At 33.7% G+C, this 23778-nt stretch overlaps 1 protein-coding gene across 1 annotated transcript; it reads right to left on the bottom strand.

Annotated features, from left to right (window-relative positions):
• Positions 1-559: 559 nt before the first annotated feature.
• Positions 560-21901, bottom strand: LOC123537437 (uncharacterized). The gene is made up of 10 exons (XM_045321152.2): positions 21600-21901; positions 19073-19174; positions 18310-18497; positions 17549-17703; positions 16487-16623; positions 7531-7610; positions 6882-7052; positions 5240-5354; positions 4461-4508; positions 560-3877 (listed from the first exon to the last, which is right to left on the bottom strand). The coding sequence occupies exons 2-10, from the start codon at positions 19143-19145 to the stop codon at positions 3297-3299; spliced, it is 1548 nt and encodes a 515-aa protein (XP_045177087.2). The 5' UTR covers positions 19146-19174; positions 21600-21901; the 3' UTR covers positions 560-3296.
• Positions 21902-23778: the final 1877 nt, after the last annotated feature.

Genomic DNA, 23778 nt, shown 5'->3' with positions numbered 1-23778 from the left:
TTATGCCCCCTTTTGGACTGAGAAAATTCTGGTTAAAGTTTTGCGTGCAAGTACATACAGCTATTTCTAAAAGGCATATAGATTTGAAACTTATTTTTTCTTTTTCTAGATCAATTACCAACCTCACTGGGTCAAGTCCCATAACTCTGACATGTATTTTGAGCAAATTATGCCCCCTTTTAGACTTAGAAAATTTTGGTTAAAGTTTTACATGCAAGTTACTATCTCCAAAACTAATGCAGATATTGATTTGAAACTTCACATGTGTCTTCGGGGTTATAAAACTAGTTGATAGCATCAAGTCCCATAACTCTGACTTTCTTTTTTGCCAAATCATGCCCCCTTTTGGACTTAGCAAATTCTGGTTAAAGTTTTTGCGTGCAAGTACATATAGCTATTACTAAAAGGCATATAGATTTGAAACTTATTTTTTCTTTTTCTAGATCAATTACTAACCTCACTGGATCAAGTCCCATAACTCTTACATGTATTTTGAGCAAATTATTCCCCTTTTTGGACTTAGAAAATCCTGGTTAAAGTTTTGCGTGCAAGTACATACAGCAATTACTAAAAGGTTTGAAACTTATTTTTTCTTTTTCTAGATCAATTACCAACCTCACTGGGTCAAGTCCCATAACTCTGGCAAGTATTTTGGGCAAATTATGCCCCCTTTTGGACTTTGAAAATTCTGGTTAAAGTTTTACATGCGAGTTTCTATCTCCAAAACTAATGCAGATATTGAACTGAAGCTTCACATGTGCCTTCGGGGTTATAAAACTAGTTGATAGCAGCAAGTCCCATAACTGATATGCATTTTGGTCAAATTATGCCCCCTTTTGAACTTAAAACTCTTTTGATATTTAACCTTTTTGGGTAATATTTTCCTGCTTCTGGGACAATATTTCGAATAGTCGAACTTGGCTGTCTTACGGACAGCTCTTGTTTTATTGAAAATGTTTTTTTTTATTGTTTTTTGTTCGTATAACACAACCGTGGTGTGTGGTGAATATTATCTTTATATACGAGGATTGTCCCAGAAAATCGAGAGCTTTTCTTATTATTTCAAAAATAAGCGACGCATGAAATAATTATTTTAACTGTTGGTATTTCAATGTATACTCGAAAGGACTATAGAGTTTAAAATTGAATACCTCTCATATTATTTGAGTATTCAATGCTTAACGACGATATATTAAGTTTTAATTGTGTGAGATGCATATTGGGAAAGTTACGTGAATTTAAAAGTTAAAAGTATTGGTAAAATTAAGTGTGCGCCGGCTAGTCTAGCACTAACTGTAATAAAGAAAGTTTGCCATTTTCTGGGACAACCCTCGTATTCTTTTATTTCTGTTTATTATCATATATAGTAATACAATCCTGAATGTTAATCTTATAAAGTAAATTATCAATTATTAAATTATAAACTGATTTTTTATCCAATTCAGTTAAAAAATCTTACATTACCTCGTCTTAAAGTGGACGCTGGATACTGCTTTTACTGATGATATTTTTTGATGTGCCAAAAAGGAGGATACATTGATGAAAGTATAAAAATATCGGATATAGTTTGACTCATGCTTAACACTGAAAATATTTTAAAACAGAAGCAGATTCAATGAACTGAAAAGGATGTCAAAAAATTCATGGGCTATGCGAAAAATGCAGTTTTAATTAAAACAGGGTAGTAACTGGTAATAAAGGTGCATATCCAGACTTGAAAAGTCATCCTCCTGCTTATACACCAGTAGAATACAATATCATCTAAAGATATGATAAAGATATCAGTAAAAATATTTCAATTCTTGCAGGGAAACAGCTATGACTGACCAAGGACTGTGAGAACTATAAATGGACGAAAATAAAGATAATTCGGCCATATCCTCAGAAGATCTCCTGCCAGCCTCTCAAGACATGCGCTTGACTGAAATTCTTAAGGCAAGAAGAGGCCAGGACGACCAGTCGCAACGTGATGTATTCTACATGGAATGGAGCTATGGCAGCCTAGGACTTGAAGATTGTTTTGTAGGCCCAGTGCTCTACTTGAGGCGAGGAGGATTAAGCAAGTAAAGTAAGCTATGTGTATATACAAACACTCACGTCATCGAACAATAGTGAATCCAGCATTTACAAAGAAAGGTAACGATACCTAATGGACAAAAATACAGTTTCTATTTAAAGAAAGGGCACTAATTCTAGTATCACTGTGGAGATCCTGACTGCATTTGTTGGGAAACATCCTCGTGCTTAAACAAACATTTATAAGATTCTATACAAGGAAAAGTGATCAGCAAAAAATACCTTTGGTCACAGTAGATTAGTTTACAAAGATATGCAGGAAAGCAGCTATGAGCAAATACAAACATTTTCACAAAATATTTTCTCAAAGTGACATACCATTAGAAAAATGGGGTACCTGTTAGACAAAACATTTAAAGCTTCTAGATCTATTTGATTATAAGACACTAACTCTGAAATATTTGTGCAGATTCCGGTGGCTGCATTTGATGGAAAACATCCTCTTGTTACTACAAAGATCATAAATATAATATTAACTTAAATTAATTTATATACAATGGTCAGAAATAAATGATCATTTTTAAAGAGATCAGAGACAATAACAATGGTCATACTTGACTTAAATTGTCTCTTATGCCCATACAATACATATTTTAATGCGACTACATATATGTTTATCATATGAAAATATTAAATGTTTTAAAGATGATGTTCTATGTACAAATCTATAATAAAATTTCTGTTCTGTTCTAAAAATGCAGTCAAAGAGCTATAGCCAATATAAACAATCACACTAAATATCAACTCGACTCGACTTGTGGTTTAATTAGATATGGCTCCGTAAGTAAGCTGTTGAAACGCTTTTGGAATGTGATACCAATAATGATTATGATAATTTATTTATTTTATTTGGGTTTTACGGCGAACCAACACAGTATAGGTTATATGGCGCCAACAGGACTACACATTTTGGTTCCATATCTCATTTACATCGAAATAAAAACATGAGGTATGGAATCAAAATTTGCATACCTGCTGGAATCACAGAATTACTGCAAAACCAAGTGTTAAGACACTATTAGTCGCCTCTTACGATCATGCAAGGGTAAGGCAGTGGTTCCAATTCTTTTCATACACAAATTGTCCCAGAACCACATGGGGTAAATGATTTGACCTTATATCCAATATTCATTTAAACTATTGTTTTAATTTCAATTTCACTTACTTTCTTAGGTAAGACTTACATGAATATTTTAATAATAATAGTTAATAAGTTGTAATTATTTTAGAATATCGGGAATATCTTGTTGATCTTCTTTGCACTCAACCTTTATTGTTTCTACTCGTAAACTTCTTTTTGAAAGTCTTTTCTTTAGTATTTTATAATTTTTCCGAATCTTTGACGCTTCCTGTACCAGTCTAGCACTATCCATGTACACAATGAATGAGACAGTAGACACTATAATGACAATGCCGACCGTCCCTAAAGTTGCAGCGGATGCTCGATCATCGCTGGCACTTACGTACTTTCTTGTATTAGATGATAGAGTATCTGCGTCTAATGTCAAATCTGCAATTAGTTCCTCAAACGTTTTGTTACTGTCCTGGTATATGGATGTGAGATTTAGGGTTGTTGAAATGTTGCTAGTTTGATTACACGGACAATACAGAGTACCATTTACAGACACGGTGAGATTTGGATAAACATGATAAAGGGAGGTCACTTCCGATGATGTTGTAGTTGATGGAAAGTCTGTTGTAGTTACAGTATCAGTCGTAGTTCCTGACCCCACTGTGGTGGAGTTTCCCGAATTTGTTGTTGTTCCTGAATCTGTGGTAGACACTGTATGTGTTGAGTCTCCTGTAAAATTGTACAAACAAAAAACATGGACCCGGTACATACTGACCAAAGACATTACCATTTTGTCATGCTATCGAAAACACTAGTATTTTCATAGATTTCCAAGTTAAATTGATTTTCATGCTAATTATTATGAAGTCGCCATATTACCTATAATTGTGTCGGTGCGACGATAAACCCAACAAATAAAAAATATTCTTGACATAATCAAGTAAAAAAGGGACTGCTATTTTTGGTTAAACGGAAGTAACATTAACAGAACGTTCCCTATTGTAATGCTTAATGAGATACAAGCTTACATAAAAATGATTTTGTACAAAGGCGATACAGTTATGGAACCTGTGCATTACATGTCAACAATCACAGTGAGTTTGATTCGATCCTACTTGTGGATACTGAAGAACCATATCAGTTTACATAAACTACTTAGCTAAGTGGGACGTTGACACCCAATGCCCACAAAAAAAGTGGCATTTTAGTTCTTTTATCTATTCATTAGCTATCTTTGCACAAAATCATCAAGACATTTTTTTCCACAATGTATGATACTTATGTTTTAGACTTTAGAATATGCTTTTCTTACCTAAGTGTGCCAAAACCGCAATCATTGGAACATCAACGTAGGAATTTGCTGTAATCAAGTTATAATGTTTGGTTAAGTGGTTGGGAACAAAATAAAAAAACATGTACAAACAGGACTTAAAAGTTTAGAAATACAAATGTAGGTACATGTAGCTATTTTGATCTATTCTGGCACGTCAAATACTTCATATCTCGTTGTAAATGGAAAAGAAAACTCGTCATGAATGCCCGGGCGATTCCACAACAAGACCTTGTGTTGTTCACTTAATTTGTATCTCTATAGTTAATGATATTTTGTAACTATTTTATCAGTAACCAACGATGACGGGGACGCCTTTGCATAACTGACTAACCAAGCGGTAACACATCAATCTTGATCAAAATTCAGTTTATATGTTGAAGCACTGATATGATGAACGTATTTCATACTTGTTTCATGTAAGTATATACTGTAACCTTTCCGAAAGTTATAAGCTACTAGCGGAATGCATAGCTAGTCAGGTTCTATTCTTAAACTGTGGTTGAAGTTGTCGTATATACTGACTCTTTGTAAGCACTTGACTTGACATCAAGTCACAATGTAATTCTTTCAAAAACGAAAATCAGGAGTGCATCAATATAACGAATTGAGTGACGTCCAGGTACAATTATTACAATATTCACAATAAAAAATGATGAAAATATGTACACCCCTGTCAGTCTATACATTTATATAGTTAAATACGCATAGATAACATTGCATTGTTCATGATAAAAATATTGAAAGTATGTTTGGCAAACCTGTTGGTCCATACAACTCAATAGTCGACTGTTCAACATCCCACTCATACGAAATACGGAGTCCTTCTACAAGCAATACATGTATATCTAAAGGGGTACCGTCTGTATCAAAGTACTGTAGAGAAAAAAAATCATTCATTAGATAAAAGCGTATAGTGTTCATTTAAGTAAAACCATCAATGAGCTGGAATATACAGACATATAAATTATCAGATTTAAGGAGAGTTTAAGTTGTTAAATTTATATCAATTCAAATTATATCAGCTTTATACAAAAACAAAATGCATAAGGCAGTCCAGTTGCTTAACAATATTTTAGTGGAAGACAACACTTCGGAGGAAGCGTTAGACATATAACGCTCTTTGTGAGTAACGCTCTTTGTGAATTACGCTCCCAATGAATAGAAAACGTTCCACGTGGAGTGTCATACGTAATACTTTCGCGAATCTTTTAGCCTAAAATGAGGCCCCAAAATGGTCCTATGTTTTATTCATTTTGAAAGCAATTTCCAAAAGGTTAATTTATTACCTTAATCATTAATCATTCTCGAAGTTACATTTTATACATATTTAATATACAAGACACGGACAAACGGCATAGATGAAGCCCTAAAAGGGGGAAAATTGTTAAAAAATGTCTCATTAATATTAATTTATTTATAAGTATGAATATCATATCACTTAAGAAAACAGAACTCATTTTAATACATTTTAGTATTTAATGATATCGAAACATTACTTAAACATTCTTTACATTTTAAGGTTCATTAAGGATATGTGTCAGTTAACATACACACACAAAGTCACAGTGTGCTTCAAATAATAGTCTGCATCCGTACAATTTTCATTCTCACATCGATTTTTACAGTACTATACTAAAAGTGTCTATGAATATGTATTAGGCAAAGAGATTTACCTTCTTGTATTGCAACAACTAATCTAAATCCTTGTAAATCATATTATGTAAAACAGAATTTCAAGACAATTAGTGACTTTACGCTAAAGCATACCATTATCCTATGTTTGGCATGTAGTTTAGTTTAAACATAGTTTATTTCAGACAATAATTACAATATTTACAATTCATGATACATAGTAAAGAAGAATGCTTGAAAAAAGGATCAGAGCCGAAAGGAACAGCTTATAGAGGTAGTCTCCTACTAGTATGTACACAAAGGGACATGTACTAAATGTGTTATTGTAACTATTGTTTTGATTATTGTTATTTTATACCATATTCAATAATAATAATTTATTCAAGCTTAATTCAGATTTAGGTATTAGTATCGGTGCAGTTTTCTTGAAAAGAGTACTGGTAACGTATGAGACGTTGACCCTTGTACGATTTGAACCAACGACCTTCGTATTGGCCGAGTGGCCGCCCGTGGTTAAATAATGCACAGAGGGACACCGGGATCTTCCTCCACAATCAAAGCTGGAAAGTTACCATATGACCTAAAACTATGTACATGTAAGTGCGACGTTAACCCAACAAAAAACTAAACAAAAAACCTTCGTATTGAACTGACAACACCTTCACTCTAGACTTGTATAGTCAAAAGGTTGTGAATACAGTAATTACATAAAAGAAATACTGAGTCTCATGGCGATGGAAATGATTCCAGGTACAAAGAAGTACATACATGATTTCCATTATCGTCGTATTCGCTGAATTTATCTATAGAGTTGCTTAGGTATTCAAATGAAAACAGCATTGCATGGCCTGTGGAATTTGTAGCATTGATGCTGATCCGATCAATATAGATAAACCCATCAGTCCATCCTCGCGAAAACAGTTCTACAGAAACATTAATCTACAATATATAAAAAAACAATTTTGTCTGTCAAAATAAATTATTGTCTACGTGGCAAAATAAAATAAATAAATAAATAAATAAATCTCTTTGAATATTGGAACGCAACCAAGCAAAAATAATAACGGGCTTAATTCCAGATGCTGGCGTCAGATATGCCTTGTCATGTCATAATGTCTGGGTAGAGAATTACTACCCTTTTTACAGAACTATATAACATCCAAATAAAGCTTGCTTCTTTACATGTTTTACCCAATCACGTGTCTTATGGAAGTTTTGCAAGTTTTGTACATGTAAGCATGTCAAACATGTCAAAACGTTTTTTCCTAAGTCCCCACAGATTGGCAAAAGCTGAGATATACAGGTATTCTTTCATGCTTCAAACAAATCTTGTCTTAAAACTGTTTTCTATTATCAAAGTTTAGGCAATTTCTGCAATTCGAAATTCTAACAAAAACAAAGCAGTATTGATACCTACAATATAGATGTATCCTCCTGTGTGAGTCAAGGTGAGCAGTGGCACCGACTCGGCATTTGGTGACAGGGAGTCCAACTCACCTTGAACAAAGAAACAAAATATTCAGCGACAAGAACAAATGAGCCGTGCCATGAGAAAATCAACATAGTGGCTTTGCGACCAGGATGGATCCAGAGCAGCTTGCGCATCCACGAAGTCTGGTCAGGATCCATCCTGTTCGCTTTCAAACCCTATTGCAATTAGAGAAACCATTAGCGAACAGCATGGATCCTGACCAGACTACGCGGATGCGCAGGCTGGTCTGGATCCATGCTGGTCGCAAAGCCACTATGTTGGTTTTCTCATGGCTCGGCTCAAATAACATTTATACAGTATTTGTTCATGATTTATATCAGTCTATTACATAACGAGTTTTAATCTAATTAGGTACTATGTTTAATTCCTTTTAATGATATTCATTTTCATTGAGTTTGATGACTTTAGTAAAACTAGTGGACAAATGCATCACAGTCATAGAAAAAAAACGGTGCTTAGATTTTTTCATATACATGTATTTAATCATTTGACATGAGAACAACAAACATAAATACAACAGAACATGCTTCAAAACATCTACATCATATATTGTGTAACAATATGGGTGCTTTCATACAGTAGTGAGTGCAAAAACAAAAAACAAGCAGCAAAAACAAGCCGTAAATGATAAAATATAAAATAGATATATTTTAAGCAGTCAGAAGCGTACATTAATCTTTAGGTTTACGTTATAAGCAGCCAAGAACGTACTCCATTTTTAGCATACATTTCTGATACTTTATAGGCAACCAAATATGTTTGCGAAGCTTTTGCATCACAGATGTAAGGACCAAACGCCATAGCATTTTAGGGAGAATTTAATTTTACATTCAGTATAGCCAAAGTATTATATGATGGATTAGCAAAGGTTCCTATATGTACAATTTTGCTATTTTTGGGTATTCTTTTAATACCTTCAAAACACAAAATAATTACAGAAAAAAATTTAAACAAGTGAGTGACATACGGGCAGAAAAAAGGCATATATTTACATTTTTGTTTAGAATACGAATGTGTAAAGACAAAAATGTGTTGACCTGCGAGTAAAGGTAATTTGATTATAGGAAATTTAGAGTGTAGAGGACAAACATATATTCATATTAATCTAGGTAATGGACCAAGTAAAGCAAGTGTGACCTATACTTTGTGCTGGTATTATACGTCTTACATGCAACACATGGTTGTTTGTGCAAAGTAATATGGGAATCCCACCACACACAACAACGGCATCGTCTAGACATAACTTTCCAAAGAGACAAAACATACACACATACATTCACAATTAGCGGACAAATAAAAATTCCAAACCCTAGTGGTGAACTATTGTTTAAAATATTGCTTCATTTGCTCTATGGGAGTTATTTTGAGATAAACTATATACATGTATCTCATTTAACTGAGGAAACACCAACTTTTGAAGTACTACTTATATTTATCATACTTGCTGTAAATGTAGCTGAATAAACAGAATAATATCCGTCACTTATTCCACCACATTTGTATGCTGCATCCCCTGGGCAAGCTTCCGAACACATATGAGCCACCGGACTATGTTGTGTTAAGAAATCTGCACAAAAACAATTCTGCGCCAGCTGTAAAGGTTAATATTGTGTCTCATTTTAGGAGCCTGGTTTACTTTTTGTACTATGCTCCGGAATACTTTGGAAGGCCATAAAAGTTCCCTCGGCCATAGCTTTTACTTAAAGATCAAAATATATTGACTTATCTGTCAACCTAATTCACGGGACCAGAGGTATTTGTAACATAACTTTACAATAAAATAGATAATGTTATTATAAACACTAGAGCTCTTTGATAAGGCTTTATAGTGATTTCTATACGGACTATTTAATTAATCCAATACCATGTCCTGCTAAAAAAGTTTGAAAAAGAAATCCAGCTTTATGGAGGTCAAACCTGCAGAGCGACATAACTTGACGTACAACTGGAAACACAGTCATCTACAGTGAGGCCGCTCGTGTCTTTGTAACTAAACTCCAACGACAATTCCCAATTAGCCCAACAGCCTTCGTTCACAATGTCATCCACTGTGGTGAAAAGAAGCTTAAAGGAGAATCCCTTAGACGGAAGTCACAGCATATATAAGATTTTTAGAAACAAAATATGTTTATGTCATAGGTGATCATGGATAATTCGTTGAATGAAAGTGTAAAAGTAGTTCGTTACACACAATTTTTTACAAATATTTTGCTTCCGGTCTACCATATGATTACATGACGAAACCTATACAACACCGCCCCACCATACCATGTCTATTTTCATTTCGGGGTATTATAAAATATCAAAAATCAGTTGTATTTGAGCCGTGCCATGAGAAAACCAACTTAGTGGGTATGCGACCAGCATGGATCCAGACCAGCCTGCGCATCCGCGCAGTCTGGTCAGGCTCCATGCTGTTCGCTTTTAAAGCCTATTGGAATTGGAGAAACTGTTAGCGAACAGCATGGAGCCTGACCAGACTGCGCGGATGCTCAGGCTGGTCTGGATTCATGCTGGTCGCATACCCACTATGTTGGTTTTCCCATGGCACGGCTCATTTGTCAATCTGATAACTTGCTTAATTAATAAATCATGAAAATATGACTTAGCAGTAGACAGCATTTCTACATGCTTAACTGAATATATATACAGGTTATTATGAATAAATAGTAAACTTTAATTAAGAAAATATCTTTTCACTTTAAATTCAATTATTTTAATAATTGAACGCCCTTTTTAAGTTAAAGCAAGAGCTTTCTAACGACAGTGAGCTCGATTATTTGAAGGCCTTCCACAAATTACTAGCTTACATACAAAAGCTTTCGCAAAGTTTGAAAAAATGGGCATATATCTTTTCTCAAAATGTATGTCAGAGATATGAACTTTCCATGTGAGGTCATCTCATTATGCTAAACATGTGCCGAGAATCTGAAAAAAAATTGTCTAGATTTAGTAGTTTCTGAGAAATATGCTTACATGCAAAACGTAAAAATGGGGCATAATTTTGACAAAAAAGCTAGAGTTATATCATTTATCTACCGAATGTGTAAAGTTTGAAAGCATTTGGCGTAGTGCTTTTAGAGAAACCTTCTTTGCGACGATGATGCCAATGGAAGAATGACAACCAAAGCTCTGTTTCCTGAAACATTCCAAATATTCAAGCTAAAACGTAAATCACTCCGAATTAAGGTATAATGAGCCCCTTACTGACATATTCAATAACGAAATAAAAACAAATTCTTATTTTGTTAATATGAAGCCGATTTTCGTTACCTCAACATTCTATTCTCTTATAATGACTTAATATCTCATTAAAAGAAATAAAACAAATCTTATTTCATTACACCGAAAACGAAATCTTATGTCTAAATGAATTTCTATCTATATGAAACCAGCGGCCAGGGTTTAACAATGGGTTACATGATGAAAATCTTTTGAAAATTTAACATTGACACTTGTGCTATTGTTACCCTACCAAACACATTCAAGCTTGCGCCTGTTTGAAATGCCCCTGAAGGGAAGCAATTACACTATCTGTCTGTACTTGTTTTCCCGTGACGTACATTGTATTTACCCCTAACCCAAATGCCCTTTTCTGCGACCTTAACCTTGAAACCAAGGACCTGATTCTTGCACTTTGCATATCTTAACACTCGGCCACTAAACCCTAGCTCAACCTCCAAAATGAGGTCTTAAGGAAAGGAGCTGACGGCATTCCATGGTGCAGCTATCACCAATTGTAAGGATTTTTGGTTGCGGGTTTATCCCGCTACCAAAGTTAAAAGTGTATTTTTGACAACCATAGAATCTTTATTTTATTCCGAATCACATCCAAAGGATGTTCATGTGCTACACAAAATAGTCCCATTCATGAACAATGCGGATGAATTATCAATGAACGAGCAGTTCTTATTCAACCTTTATCCACTCACACTGACCATTTAGATTATATAAGATCAATCAATTGATAAGGTATTCAAGCCCATGGTTACTTCACAAGCTGGGTCAGGCAGAGTCCATCTTAGATATGAGGCACATTAAATTTGTATTTGTTTCTCATTCGTGTATAGTCATAGACTGGCATTTAAACAGAAAATAAATCTACCAAAAAACCCGCAACCATCAGACATTTCAAGGCTTTGATTATTCTATCTAATATCTATATTGATAGAACTTATTTCCAAATCGGGGAATGTAGTGCCGTGTCAGAACACTTATACTACAAGTTGACTGTAATTGTGTTAAAAAAAATATGTAAATTGTGGTATTAGGAGCTTTTCCCCTGATTCAAACGTTTGCGCATAAATTTGATATACATGTATCTACATTTACGCATTATATGAACGTTATTGCGTATGTAAGTAGTCTTAATGCATATGATGCTTACCCAGGCAAACATTAAATTTAATAAAACTTCCCTAAATAAAAATGGTGGAGCTATCTTAGTAACAATGGCACTATACAGTCGTGGTGTCACTGTCGCGTATGGTTTGGGTTTTCTGTTTTATTGCGGCTACAAATTAACACATATTGTTTTAGATCTGAACAAAATCGTTCTCATTCCAATAAAAGGAAGTAAAACAGAAAAGATTTAATAATACCTAGCAAATCACTACAAAAATGTTAGTGTTCACTAAATTACATTTCCTATAGCCATTTTTTTCAAGAAATGTGTCATTATGCATATCTAACCTGTCCAACGTCATATGCAATGAATTCATTTTAATACATAGGTCGGTTATATTACTACACAAAATGTCCGAACCTCAAACTAATTCCAACATGAAGTTTTATTGCTGATTTATTTAAGCATACAAAAAAAAGGAAAAAATGTCCGCAAAAGGAATCCAAGCCAAACTCTAAAAATTAGATGACATTTAAGGATGTACGAGCGTTTTGTTTTTCAGGATATCTGCCATTTTGAAAAATGTTTCTTCAAATATTTCTTTCTAAAAACTATTTTGCCAAGAATTAATGCTAAATAATTAAAATTTGGCAAATAATGTACCATTTAACCAAATATATTTTACTTTTTGCGAAACAAAATTCACCCTTATTTTTGGCAGGCATTTGCCTAAAATTAGCGTAAGATTTACTATTGGGTAGGGGTAGGTAATTTCAAATATCTATTAAAGTAGATCAGGTTTGTTTTTGATATTTTCCTGGCTGATACATATAATGATAAGCTATAATTGAAATAAGTTTTCAAGATAGTTTTTTTCCTTATAAATCTCTTAGATGCACGGTGACCACAACTTCTTTTCTTTCCATTTTGAAGCATTTGTGTGCCTCATTAAAGCGGCAAAATATTTTGAAAATCTTAAATTCAGAATTTATTGTTAGATTTAAAAAGATCTACGTTTATTCCATTGAAAATAAAGTGGGTGGGGTTATTATGTCAACATGTAAAAATGAAAGAGATTTGTTAGTGACATTTATGCTTATGCTTACTGACATCACCATGTATTCATATTAACCTGTAAGACCTGTATAATATTAAATGGGATATTATATGTTTTATAAAGTACCACCATTTTTCAATTTTAGACAATTTCAGAAATGCCCTATAAAATTAAAACGAATTTGGTGACCTGTATTTTTTCTTCTCTTGTTTGTCTTGGAAACAAATGTTCTTCAAGCTCACAAAGTATGAAAAAAATCTAAAAGTTAGAAAATTTCGTTTCTACATCCTTAAGGGCAGCTTCCTTTAGATTTTGATTTCACTAAGTATTGCAAATTTATCTACAATAAAATCAATTAAACAAAATATTAGTATCATTTCCATATTCACATGCATGTATTGCATTATGTTATAATAAAGCAGTTCAAGAAGCATAAATAATTGTCGTAACTGTTTATGAATTTCGAGCAAATATTGTTATTATCAAGTACCCTACCAATTTACAGTAACATACATTTTTGTTTCACGAATCCCTTATGAATGTTTTTTTTCTTGTTTCTGACTTTGAGATACACATGCTTGGTGTTTACCTGCCAAGTGTAATCAGTACTGATTTTATGGCGTTTAAACATTTTGACTCCAATGCCGACGAGTCTGTTTTAGAAATATGTATATATAAATTTGGTTGGAAATTCTGTTCTGAATTTTGCCACCTATGTTCTGAATCGTGACACCAAACGCTTTCTGACAAAGAGGGTAAAATACTATAGTTAGGCTACCAGTAATAGAGAATTCAAAGGTACTTTTTGACTGATATTTAAAGAACACATTTATGCTGTAGTTTACCAGTAGAAGAACAAAAAAGCATATGGTCCACAGTAAAAGCTACAGTAAGTATAAGATGTAGACGTTACTTCAGAATTCCAAATGCAAATATCTCAAAAATTTGCTTTGATAGTTTTAGGACCTTTTTTCTGTTTCATTTCCTTACATACTACTTATTCCACACCAGAAAGGCTATTTTGGACTTTGTTCAACCACAAAAGTTATAATGACCACCTATTGTTAAAAATGAAATTATCCATTGACTAATTTGCCTAATTAGTGACAGGATCTTCATGTGCACCAAATGAGTGCAGAAAGGCGCCACACTCCTCCATTTCGATAGAATTTTCAAGTATTTATTCATATTGTCATCAACAGAATCCACCCATATCTTATTGTGTTTTCTTGATTTGGCAATGAAAGACTTGTCAAAGTTTTACACTGTTTGGAAGTTGATTTCACTTTTTATGAAACATCTTTTGACCGCTGAACAAATTGAGCCATTTTGTAAGAAGTTTGTTCTTGTTGCACAGCTTGCTGTCCATAGTGTACTGTGTTTATTAGAACGAATTCTTTTGGCAAGATATTGTTCTTCTTTTAGGTTTTAGGAGAGGCCTACTTTCCTTTTTCGCCTAAAAATCCCCCATCTGCAATGGATAAAGAGTGTATGCAGAACATCTTTGTGATACTTCAGTATATTCAAGTTTTGTGTGATTCAAAAATTATTCGTGTACTAATTATTCGCACACATACTTTTCTTAATTCTAAAAAACCTTTAAGACATGACAATAAAAAGATAAATGATAATCTCTGAAAGCATTCTATATTTCTCATGAATAAAAATACTTATTTCTATTAAGATATTTAACACAAACGATACGACAGAGCGCAACCACTAATGTACAGTTCCATCACTAATTTAATAGTGCAACTACTTTTAAAAAATACTTAGGGGAGATTTCATTAATTCTGAAGTTTGTATTTGTAAGTATCACATCTAGACTATCGGAATGCGCGATACTTTACTTATAGTGTATTTATGCATCTAAATGTAGTTGGAATACAAACATACTTCAAAATGCGTAGATGTAAGAATCAGGAAAAAAGCTTTTGACACCTTTATTACACAATATCTGAAATTAAAGTTAATCTGAGATAAAAAAAAATCTTACATGGCATTTACATTCTCCGATTTTCGAAATAGCTCTTATTACTTACCTGTTTACAATTTGAAACCGGTGATAGCTGCATCACGGAAATACCCACTTCTCTTTTAATCATTACCACCTGTTGGTGGTGGAGCTAGGGTTTAGTAGCCATGTAACATGTATGTAGAAATTCACTGGCAGAGACACGAATTCAACAGTTTCGAAAAGATCTAACACTGCGAGTACTAAACAGCTTGCTCAAAATATGGCTGTGGACTGATTACAGGATACTGAGAGACAGTTTCAAGAAATATAAGGAGCTAAAGGTAAAAACAATATTTTTTTTTTTTTTTTGGGTGGGCAGGGGTGTGAGGGAAAGTGGGGAAGATGGACGGACATATACTTGAAAGACCATCTTTTCTATATTTCCCCTTAACAATATATTGAAGAAAGATAAATGAATCATGCACTCAGATTTGTATAAAACATGTCTAAGTAAAGAAGGGAGATAATTTCTTCAAAACGACATAAAGAGAAAATTAGAATTATGACGGCAAAGAAATATGTAAATTATTATTGCTTCATGCTGAGAAAATGACTCGCTGACAATAGTAAACGGAATTCTGTTGAAAAAATGACTTAATAAAAAAGGATGATAATTTTATAAAAATAGCGTGTAGAGATTTTTTTGAAAACTTATCATTCAATTGGGGAATCATTGCGAATAAGTGTGTGACGTTTACTTGTGATGTGAAGTTACTAAAAGCATAACTCGCTGACAATGATTAACATATTCTGAATATTATAGTGAACAAAATGATAAATTAATCAAAATGATAGCAAGAGTGTTAGAACCTATGATTTTCAAGTTGAAGGCATTCACTTCTAATGACTAAGACATGAGACCTGACGCTGACGACAGAAATATAGCAATAGCTCTTTTCACATTCGTCACGGCGAGCTAAAACGATATTATTTTGAAGTTGTTCAAATTTTTGAATATAACTCTAATAAACCAGAAGAAGGAATTGCCATAGAGTTTCAATAGCGAACAAAAGGTGCACAATTAATAAGACATTGTTTCAGAATTATTGACCATGCAACAACGTCATATAGAAGCAACAGGTTAATGTTTGGCCAACTATTTAGTGGCTGAAAGACAACATTAACAGAAAAATGCAATGAGAACATATACCATCGGTTATAATAAACGGGTGAATCCATTTCTATACTGAACATTAAAATCATGCTCACCGTTACACGGTGGTATACAAGAGTTGTCAAGAAAAATGGAGTTGTTTTCAAAATTTTAGTATCAGCATATTTTGGAAATGCAATTTTTCAGGCTTTATTTGACATTTACAGAAGTCTACAAGTATACTCCTAATGAGAAAACTTAAAAAGGCATGTCTGGAAAGACTTGACAACTCTTGTATATAAACAATGTCGAATTAAACTGCAAATACATGTTACAAGGCAGAAAACAGTGAAGCAATCAGTAACTTACCTATACTATCTACTGTCAATGCAGCAGAGGAATTCACAGCTAACACAATCTTCGGGTCAACTCCTGACGCAGGATGGAGTATGGAAAACCAAGCCTCGTTTGAATTTGTCGCAATAATGAGTTCTTTATCCCCATCTCTGCAAAATAAATCTTTAATCATAAAAGATAAGTATCGACAATACTTCATGCTTAAAGCATTTTTGATTGATTGCACGGAAGTTTAAAAGATTCACCTGGCAGTACTAAAATTGTTTTATAACTTGGAACATGCAGGTGGATGAAGAAATTTGGTCAGTGGATAATTAACAGATTTAAATTTTCCAGTGGTGATTTGGTTGCTAATCGTTAAAGGAGGTGTGCCACTGTATTCCTCTATTGCTTTGGTGTCTATGTACTTTGTGTAAATATGAAGCGATCGTGTATAGATCAGCACATACATTGTTTTAAGGGACTGCGTTCTTATAACGTTTTTTATCTATTGGATACCATCATGTTTTCATGAACTTCGAAGTAACATTAATTGCCTGAGACATACAACATATACAACTAGGCCCGTATAGTTTTGCAAGATGTATCTGACCTATGTATCATGAAATCAATAATGTTGAGTTGCTCACTTATTTTTAAACATATATCTTAAGACACAATCGTGTTTCTTCAATTCTTAAGGTTAAATCATTACTTATCAACAATTCTAGATACATGAAACAACCATATTCTGAAATACCATATTAAATTTGGATGTAAAATAAACCTCCCTCGGGCGGGGCGTATGTTCTCCGTGACTATTTGATAAACGACATTGTGTCTGACATCATTAGTCCTCCACCTCTGATTCATGTGGGGAAGTTGGCAGTTACTTGCGGAGAACAGGTTTGTACTGGTACAGAATCCAGGAAAACTGGTTAGGTTAACTGCCCGCCGTTACTTAACTGAAATACTGTTGAAAAATGGCGTTAAGCCCAAAACAAACAAACAAAATAGACCTCAAAAGATACTTCAAAAGGGAACAGCAATATTTACGGTGAATTAGTACGTTTATCAACAACAAAAATGATGTACCTTACTACAGTACTAGGATTTGAGATACCAAATGATGTATCTACAAGATCTGATCCTATAAACCAACTATTAACTTGTGATATATTCTTGCCAGCAACATCAAACTCTGCGTAAAACAATTCGTCACCAAGGGCGTTGTATCCAATGATTTCCAGCTGAAACAGTTATACATCTAATATTCTTTTTCTTATAATGATGTGAAATAAACTGATGAAGACTTAAATTTTGTATTTGATAAACCATAACTTTATTTACTGTCTGTAGATAGGAGATCAAGCATTATAAGCGGATGGAAGAAATCCATCTTATCCAGCTATCTTATTCTCTTTAAAGCAATATTAAATTCATAAATTATTTATATTTATGTTTAATCCGTCTTTTATACCAGCTTTATGCATAGTCATTTCAAGAAACTCACTTGTACACCAAAAACTACTGACATTGTATCAGTGCTGTGAAACGTTTTACCATAAAATATAATATAATATTGTTATTTATAAGTTAAGATTATCAGAAGAATTGTGTTTTTCTGTTGTATATACCTAATATATACTTAAAGCATGTTTTAAAATTTCACTTTTAAGTAGGTTTCGAGTTAAGTATCATATGTCAATGGTATTTGCTATAAATGCGATACGAAATGACTGAGATAAAAATTAGAATAAAATGAAATTATTATACATGTTACCATATATGAATGTGACAGATAATGTGCATATATCTAAAAAGCAATCAATCAATCCAGCTTAATTTTTACTTACCTCTGTGATATCTCCCCAAGCCTGATCTATATCAGCTTTAAAGTCGGTACTACTGGCCAACTGGTCAACAAACTGAATAAGTGATTTGTTGCCATGGGGATCGTTGATGGCTCCGTCAGTATTCCACATAGTATCAAAGTTGTTTGTAGAACCAGACTTGAGTAACATAACCGTTCTAACTGAATGATCTGAAAAGATATAGATATTAATGTAAGAATTGAACAATGACTTTTAACTTTGTTTTCAATATTTATATAGTAATCTGATTTTTTGCTATTCCTTCTGTTTTAATTTTTGGCCGAAATACTGTACACAGTTTTGTACCAATGCAGAAAAAATCCTCCATTACCATCTAATCTTAGCCAATTAAACTGAGTGGAAAATGTTGCATTCGTTATCATATACCATATATATTTTAACAATAATATATGCTCATAATTTAAGAGATTCTGTAACATATAAATATATACGGAACAAAACAGTTTATCCATTGTTTGTTACTTTGCCAATGTCTTTAAAATACAGAAAATGTAATATCAAAAATACAGAAAATGTAATATTTTCAATCATGTTATGAAAAACATTTCATAATTTCAACGATATCAAAATATGCCATCACATGAATTTACCCATTTTACCACTTTAACTTGTTGTTTTTTGAAAGTCACAAAATATACTAAACTGTCTATCTAGCATTTACAATTATGAGGAAAGAAAATGACAACAAATGACAACAATGAGCCCCTTATACGAAGAAACTTACTTGCTCTGCAAGCCACCGCAAAAACAAGACAACCAAACACTCGCCACAGGCATATTTCTCTTCTCCGCTTCATTTTACCGAATGAAATTTCATGATTCGCAGCTGGAAAAGAATTCGTCAGATAAAATCAAAACACAAGAGATATTGACACGATACAAAACTATGTTAATTGTTACCCAAGCAGCATCTGAAAGATCATAAAACAACTCTGTGTGGGAATCTATTTGTTCTTGAATAGCCTGTACTGGGGGTGCTTCGCTCTTTTGTTTATCCTTCAAACACTTGTCAGTATAAAGTATTGTAAAATGCCCTGCTAAAAGCTTTTGGATTGATTTTTACCTTTGTATTTAAACTTGACCTAAAAGCAGTTCTAATAAGACAATAGACAAATGTGCGGTTTCAAATAATTATCCTTAATGCAATTACTTTTGTTAAATGGCTGAAGATTTAATCACATAAATCAAATATGTACCGAGTTACAAGATAACCATAATGAGTCTGAAAATAGAACCGTGACTGAGGTCATGCTGCACATTTTGCTTAAATATTAACATAATGCATGTATTTGAGTTTCCAATGGTGCCCTTTCTATCATCCGTAGATCAATTTGGGTAGTGTGTATCAAAATAGTCTGTTGAAATATAAAATTGAGATTACTGACAAAATTGTTATAAAATAAAAGTTAAATTATATCAGTTATTTAATACTATGAAATCTTAATATCCGTTTAGACTTTTTTCTTTTCTTCTTTTTGGTTTAGTCAATCTGTGTAATCAAATCATAAGCACAACGAAGAAGCAATTTTATCTATTCACGAAACCATGTCCTTACAAAATAGATGTCTGGGCTGTAAGAATGATATATAATAAGGCAGTTCTCATGTTCAAAACCATGAATATCTCAACGATCCATTCACATTTGCTTCTCGAACATTAAGGTCTGATAATACTCAAATCTCCAACGTTATATGCCAAAACCAAACAGTGAATCTTTCAGAAAGACTTTTTTTCTGTACTCTCGTGCATATAAAATACAACTTCAGTAAAATATTTTAAATCCTTATATTAACAATGGTAGCTAAACAGCTTTCGAGATAAATATTTTGCTTTTTGATAATTATGCTTTTTTCATCATGCATTTTGTAACATGTGTTGTGTAAATGTATGTATGTTTAAGGGCCTTATAGAAGGTTGACTTGTTCAAACGTGTTCCCTCGTTAAATAAAGTCTTTATTATTATTTTATTGTTATCATTATACGAACAAAAACATTACCGTACCAAGCCATATCATATTACAAAACTTTTCCGTTAACTATTGTTTTGCATAAACATTGATAACTGCATAGCTTTTCTAACTTAAACATAAAACAATATTGAATTTCTAAGAAAATATTTCCTTAGGAATAAGTAAAACACTGTGATAATATCTTTACATTATTCCCTCTATACGGTTTAGAAATATTTTGGCCTTTCACTGACAAACATGGCAAAGACATCACATAAAAGTGACTCTTTATGCAAAATTTGTGTTTCTTTTTCGAAGCAAGTTAAAAAAATTTCTTATAGCGTAAGAAAATCTTGAACAGAACAGACTCAATCAAAACAAGAAAGAACATCCAACAGGGAAAGCCACGTTCCAAAAATGCAGCGTCCCCAAAGACACACACGAACAACACTCGCACACTACACACACACACACACACACACACACACACACACACACACACAAAACAAACACAACAAACACACAAGGACAAAACAAACAAACACAGGAACACACCGCAGTGGGGCACCGCCTTGGAACGGTCAGTGGCAAAACCACCACTGGGGAGTTTAAACCGGTTTATGGTGCACCTAACCTCACTCTTAGCCCCACCATGTTCCAAAGTCACAAGACAGTGTAAATAAAAGTTATCCCCGCTAGGCGAAACCCTAACATACGTAAAGGCAACAGAAGGCATGAAACGTAAAACACAAAAATGCTCTTGTATATATGTATATAAAAATGCAATCCTTAAGAACCTAAAACGTATTTACTCATTGCCTTTGCAGAAGACAGAGCAACAAGGGAAACACCCTTAAGGGCCCGACGAAACGGGCCAGAAGACGGAAATCATAATAGCTCAGTCCTGGTGGAATTTAAGAACTATTAATCATAGAGTCCTCCACCTGTTCCGTCAGACACAATCAAAGAGAAAAGCGTAGCGTCCAACTGAAAAAGGGCTGAACACCAAATATGCGATGTGTCTCAAAACAGTTGGGTCATAACCTCTTTTCATAAAACGTTTAATCACCTTACTAAATACAATTAACCGAATTTGCTATTATTTTGCTTGGTTGCATTCTTTGCTTCCAAAGGATCTTCTCATTGAATTGATTGAATACTCAAAACGATGTTCACATTCTTATATTGCAACTGTTTTGGGCGTAGTCCTATTTATTACACATGTATACTTAACATTAACATGACGATGTGAGTAGTCATATTTTCTTTCTATTCAAAACAGTAAATGTGGTATATACTTACTGTTATCCTCCAGCTAGTCTTTCTTCAGTGTCAGCATACAGTCAAACTCTCTTTACGTAGCCTTATTCTATTTACAGTCGTCATGTAGCCAAAGTAATTTACTACCATCATGGAGCCAAATTCGCGAAATACAGTCATCATATAGCCACAATCCATTTTCTTTCATCATGTAGCCAAAAACGATTATTGTCCTCATAGAGTCAAACTGATTTTGCAGTCATCATATAGCCCAACTCTTTTTTTCCTGTCGTCATGTAGCCAAAATCGTTTGCTGTCCTCATGGAGTCAAACTCTACAGTCATCATGCCGCCAAACCTTTGAAAGTTCAGTTACGAAGAAATTATTATTGTAACATATAAATAATCACACGAACGCATAATTTTTCATCAGCCCCTTTAATCGATACTATATTTAAGGACTGTTTCGTCCGCTCATTCTGTATCTATGCAATATATATTATTACTGCCACATAGCTTGTAATGAATCTTTTTGACGATGGAAATACCTTTAATCCTAAGGCCACATGAAAACCCTGAGTAAAATTGAAATGAATTATTTTTTCTCATCTTTTGATACGATAAGGCATTTTTTCTTTCCAGTGTACATGTACAATTGTTTTTCTGTTTCTACAATATCATAATGCTGAGTTATCTTGCCAAAACACGTGCTTCGAATTAAACAGAATATTAGGAGCATTCATGATAAAATGGTTTATCATACGGACAACTTAAAACTAGGGAGTTTATGTACTGACATCACACAATTTTGCTATAATAGCATCAATATCATTTAATCGTAGTATTCTCAAATTGCACATAGTGGCACTGGCATAGCATCAACCTTTCTTTCACCAATGAAAATAAACCAAATTGTCTACTGACAGACAGACGAACGTTCGTGAGCAAGAGATATACCCTATCATCTTTGATGATCTGCAAGTTTTTGGCATGGTCCGGTTATAGTATGTGTACTACTCTATAGATGAATATAAGGCAGCATCAAAGGAGCTTAATGAAAGAAACCTGTCTATGGTAGTATGAAGTTACATGCTGTATTTCCGAAAGAAGGAAAGCGTTATACAGGAACACTTTCCTGTTACTGCTGGGGAACCATGTAGTCAGTGGAAAATAAGCACTAGCACTAGCACTGTAGTCGTAAAAGATAAGAGCAAAGGGGCTGCACATGAAGTGGATGATTTCCAAATGAATCCAGTTCAGAATAAGAAAATGAAATGTGCTGAGAAAAGAAATAAATTAAGTGAAATGCCAAAGTTAACAATTACGTTTTAGTAGATTATGATGAGAAGATATATCCTGGTAAAGTTCTAGAAGTAGATAAGAACAAGGAGGATGCCAGAGTATCTTTCACGGAAGAAAGTAAGGGTAAAGGGTTTCTCAAGTTGTTCAAGTGGCCAACTAAACCTGATGAAATATGGGTCGATTTGAAACAATTTGTTTGCCTCATAGAGGAGCCAGTACCATGCGGTAAGACGAAGAGGCAATTAAGGCTTCATGACACAGACTACAGCTACATCGAATAATACATGGTTGTAAACAGATAATGAACAGTAGAGTACAACTCTGTATCAAGTTTTCCTTTATGAAGCATGATGATAATCGCGTAAGATACGTTAACATTTGTATTGTTTTACATTGTAAAAATGATGTTATAAATAATGATTGCACAACATTTTTTAACACAAGCGTTTCAAAGTCCAGTAACAGTGAGTATAAAACACTATGTTTGCAGCTGAAACCAACAAACGTCTTAATGAAATATAACAGGTTAAATTACTTCTTATACCCCAGTCACACATACGGCGCGGATAGCTACGTCTAGCCACGGATAGAAACGTAGTAATCCGTATCGATCCGTACCTGGGCCGTACGGATTGGTACGGATTGATACGGATTACTACTTTAAGGTACGTCTCAGGTACGGATCGATACGGATTTCTACGTTTCTATCCGTGGTTAGACGTGCATATCCGCGCCGTATGTGTGACTGGAGTATAAAAGTAAAGTGTAAAATACGTTAATTAGTTCGTATTTGTTTGCAGTTTTGTAGAGATAGTACCTAAGTTTTTCAAATCATAGGTTTGAAGTTAAAAAGCTTTGAAATGAAGACAAGTGTCCATATATTTTTCAAAAACAGAAATATAGACAATATTTTAACCAGA

Source organism: Mercenaria mercenaria, chromosome 17 (genome assembly GCF_021730395.1).
Source record: "Mercenaria mercenaria strain notata chromosome 17, MADL_Memer_1, whole genome shotgun sequence".
NCBI classification, from domain to species: Eukaryota; Metazoa; Mollusca; class Bivalvia; order Venerida; family Veneridae; genus Mercenaria; species Mercenaria mercenaria.
The sequence above is the reverse complement of the archived record's forward strand: the minus strand, read 5'-3'. Positions and strand labels throughout refer to the sequence as shown.

Excerpts from the sequence above, each read along its gene's own strand:
- LOC123537437 (XM_045321152.2), bottom strand. The coding sequence starts at position 19,145 with ATGAAGCGGAGAAGAGAAATATGCCTGTGGCGAGTGTTTGGTTGTCTT. Across the intron at positions 17,704-18,309 it reads CTTGGGGAGATATCACAGAG|CTGGAAATCATTGGATACAA; the intron begins GTAAGTAAAAAT and ends TAACTGTTTCAG. Across the intron at positions 5,355-6,881 it reads ACGACGATAATGGAAATCAT|TACTTTGATACAGACGGTAC; the intron begins GTATGTACTTCT and ends TTTTCTCTACAG.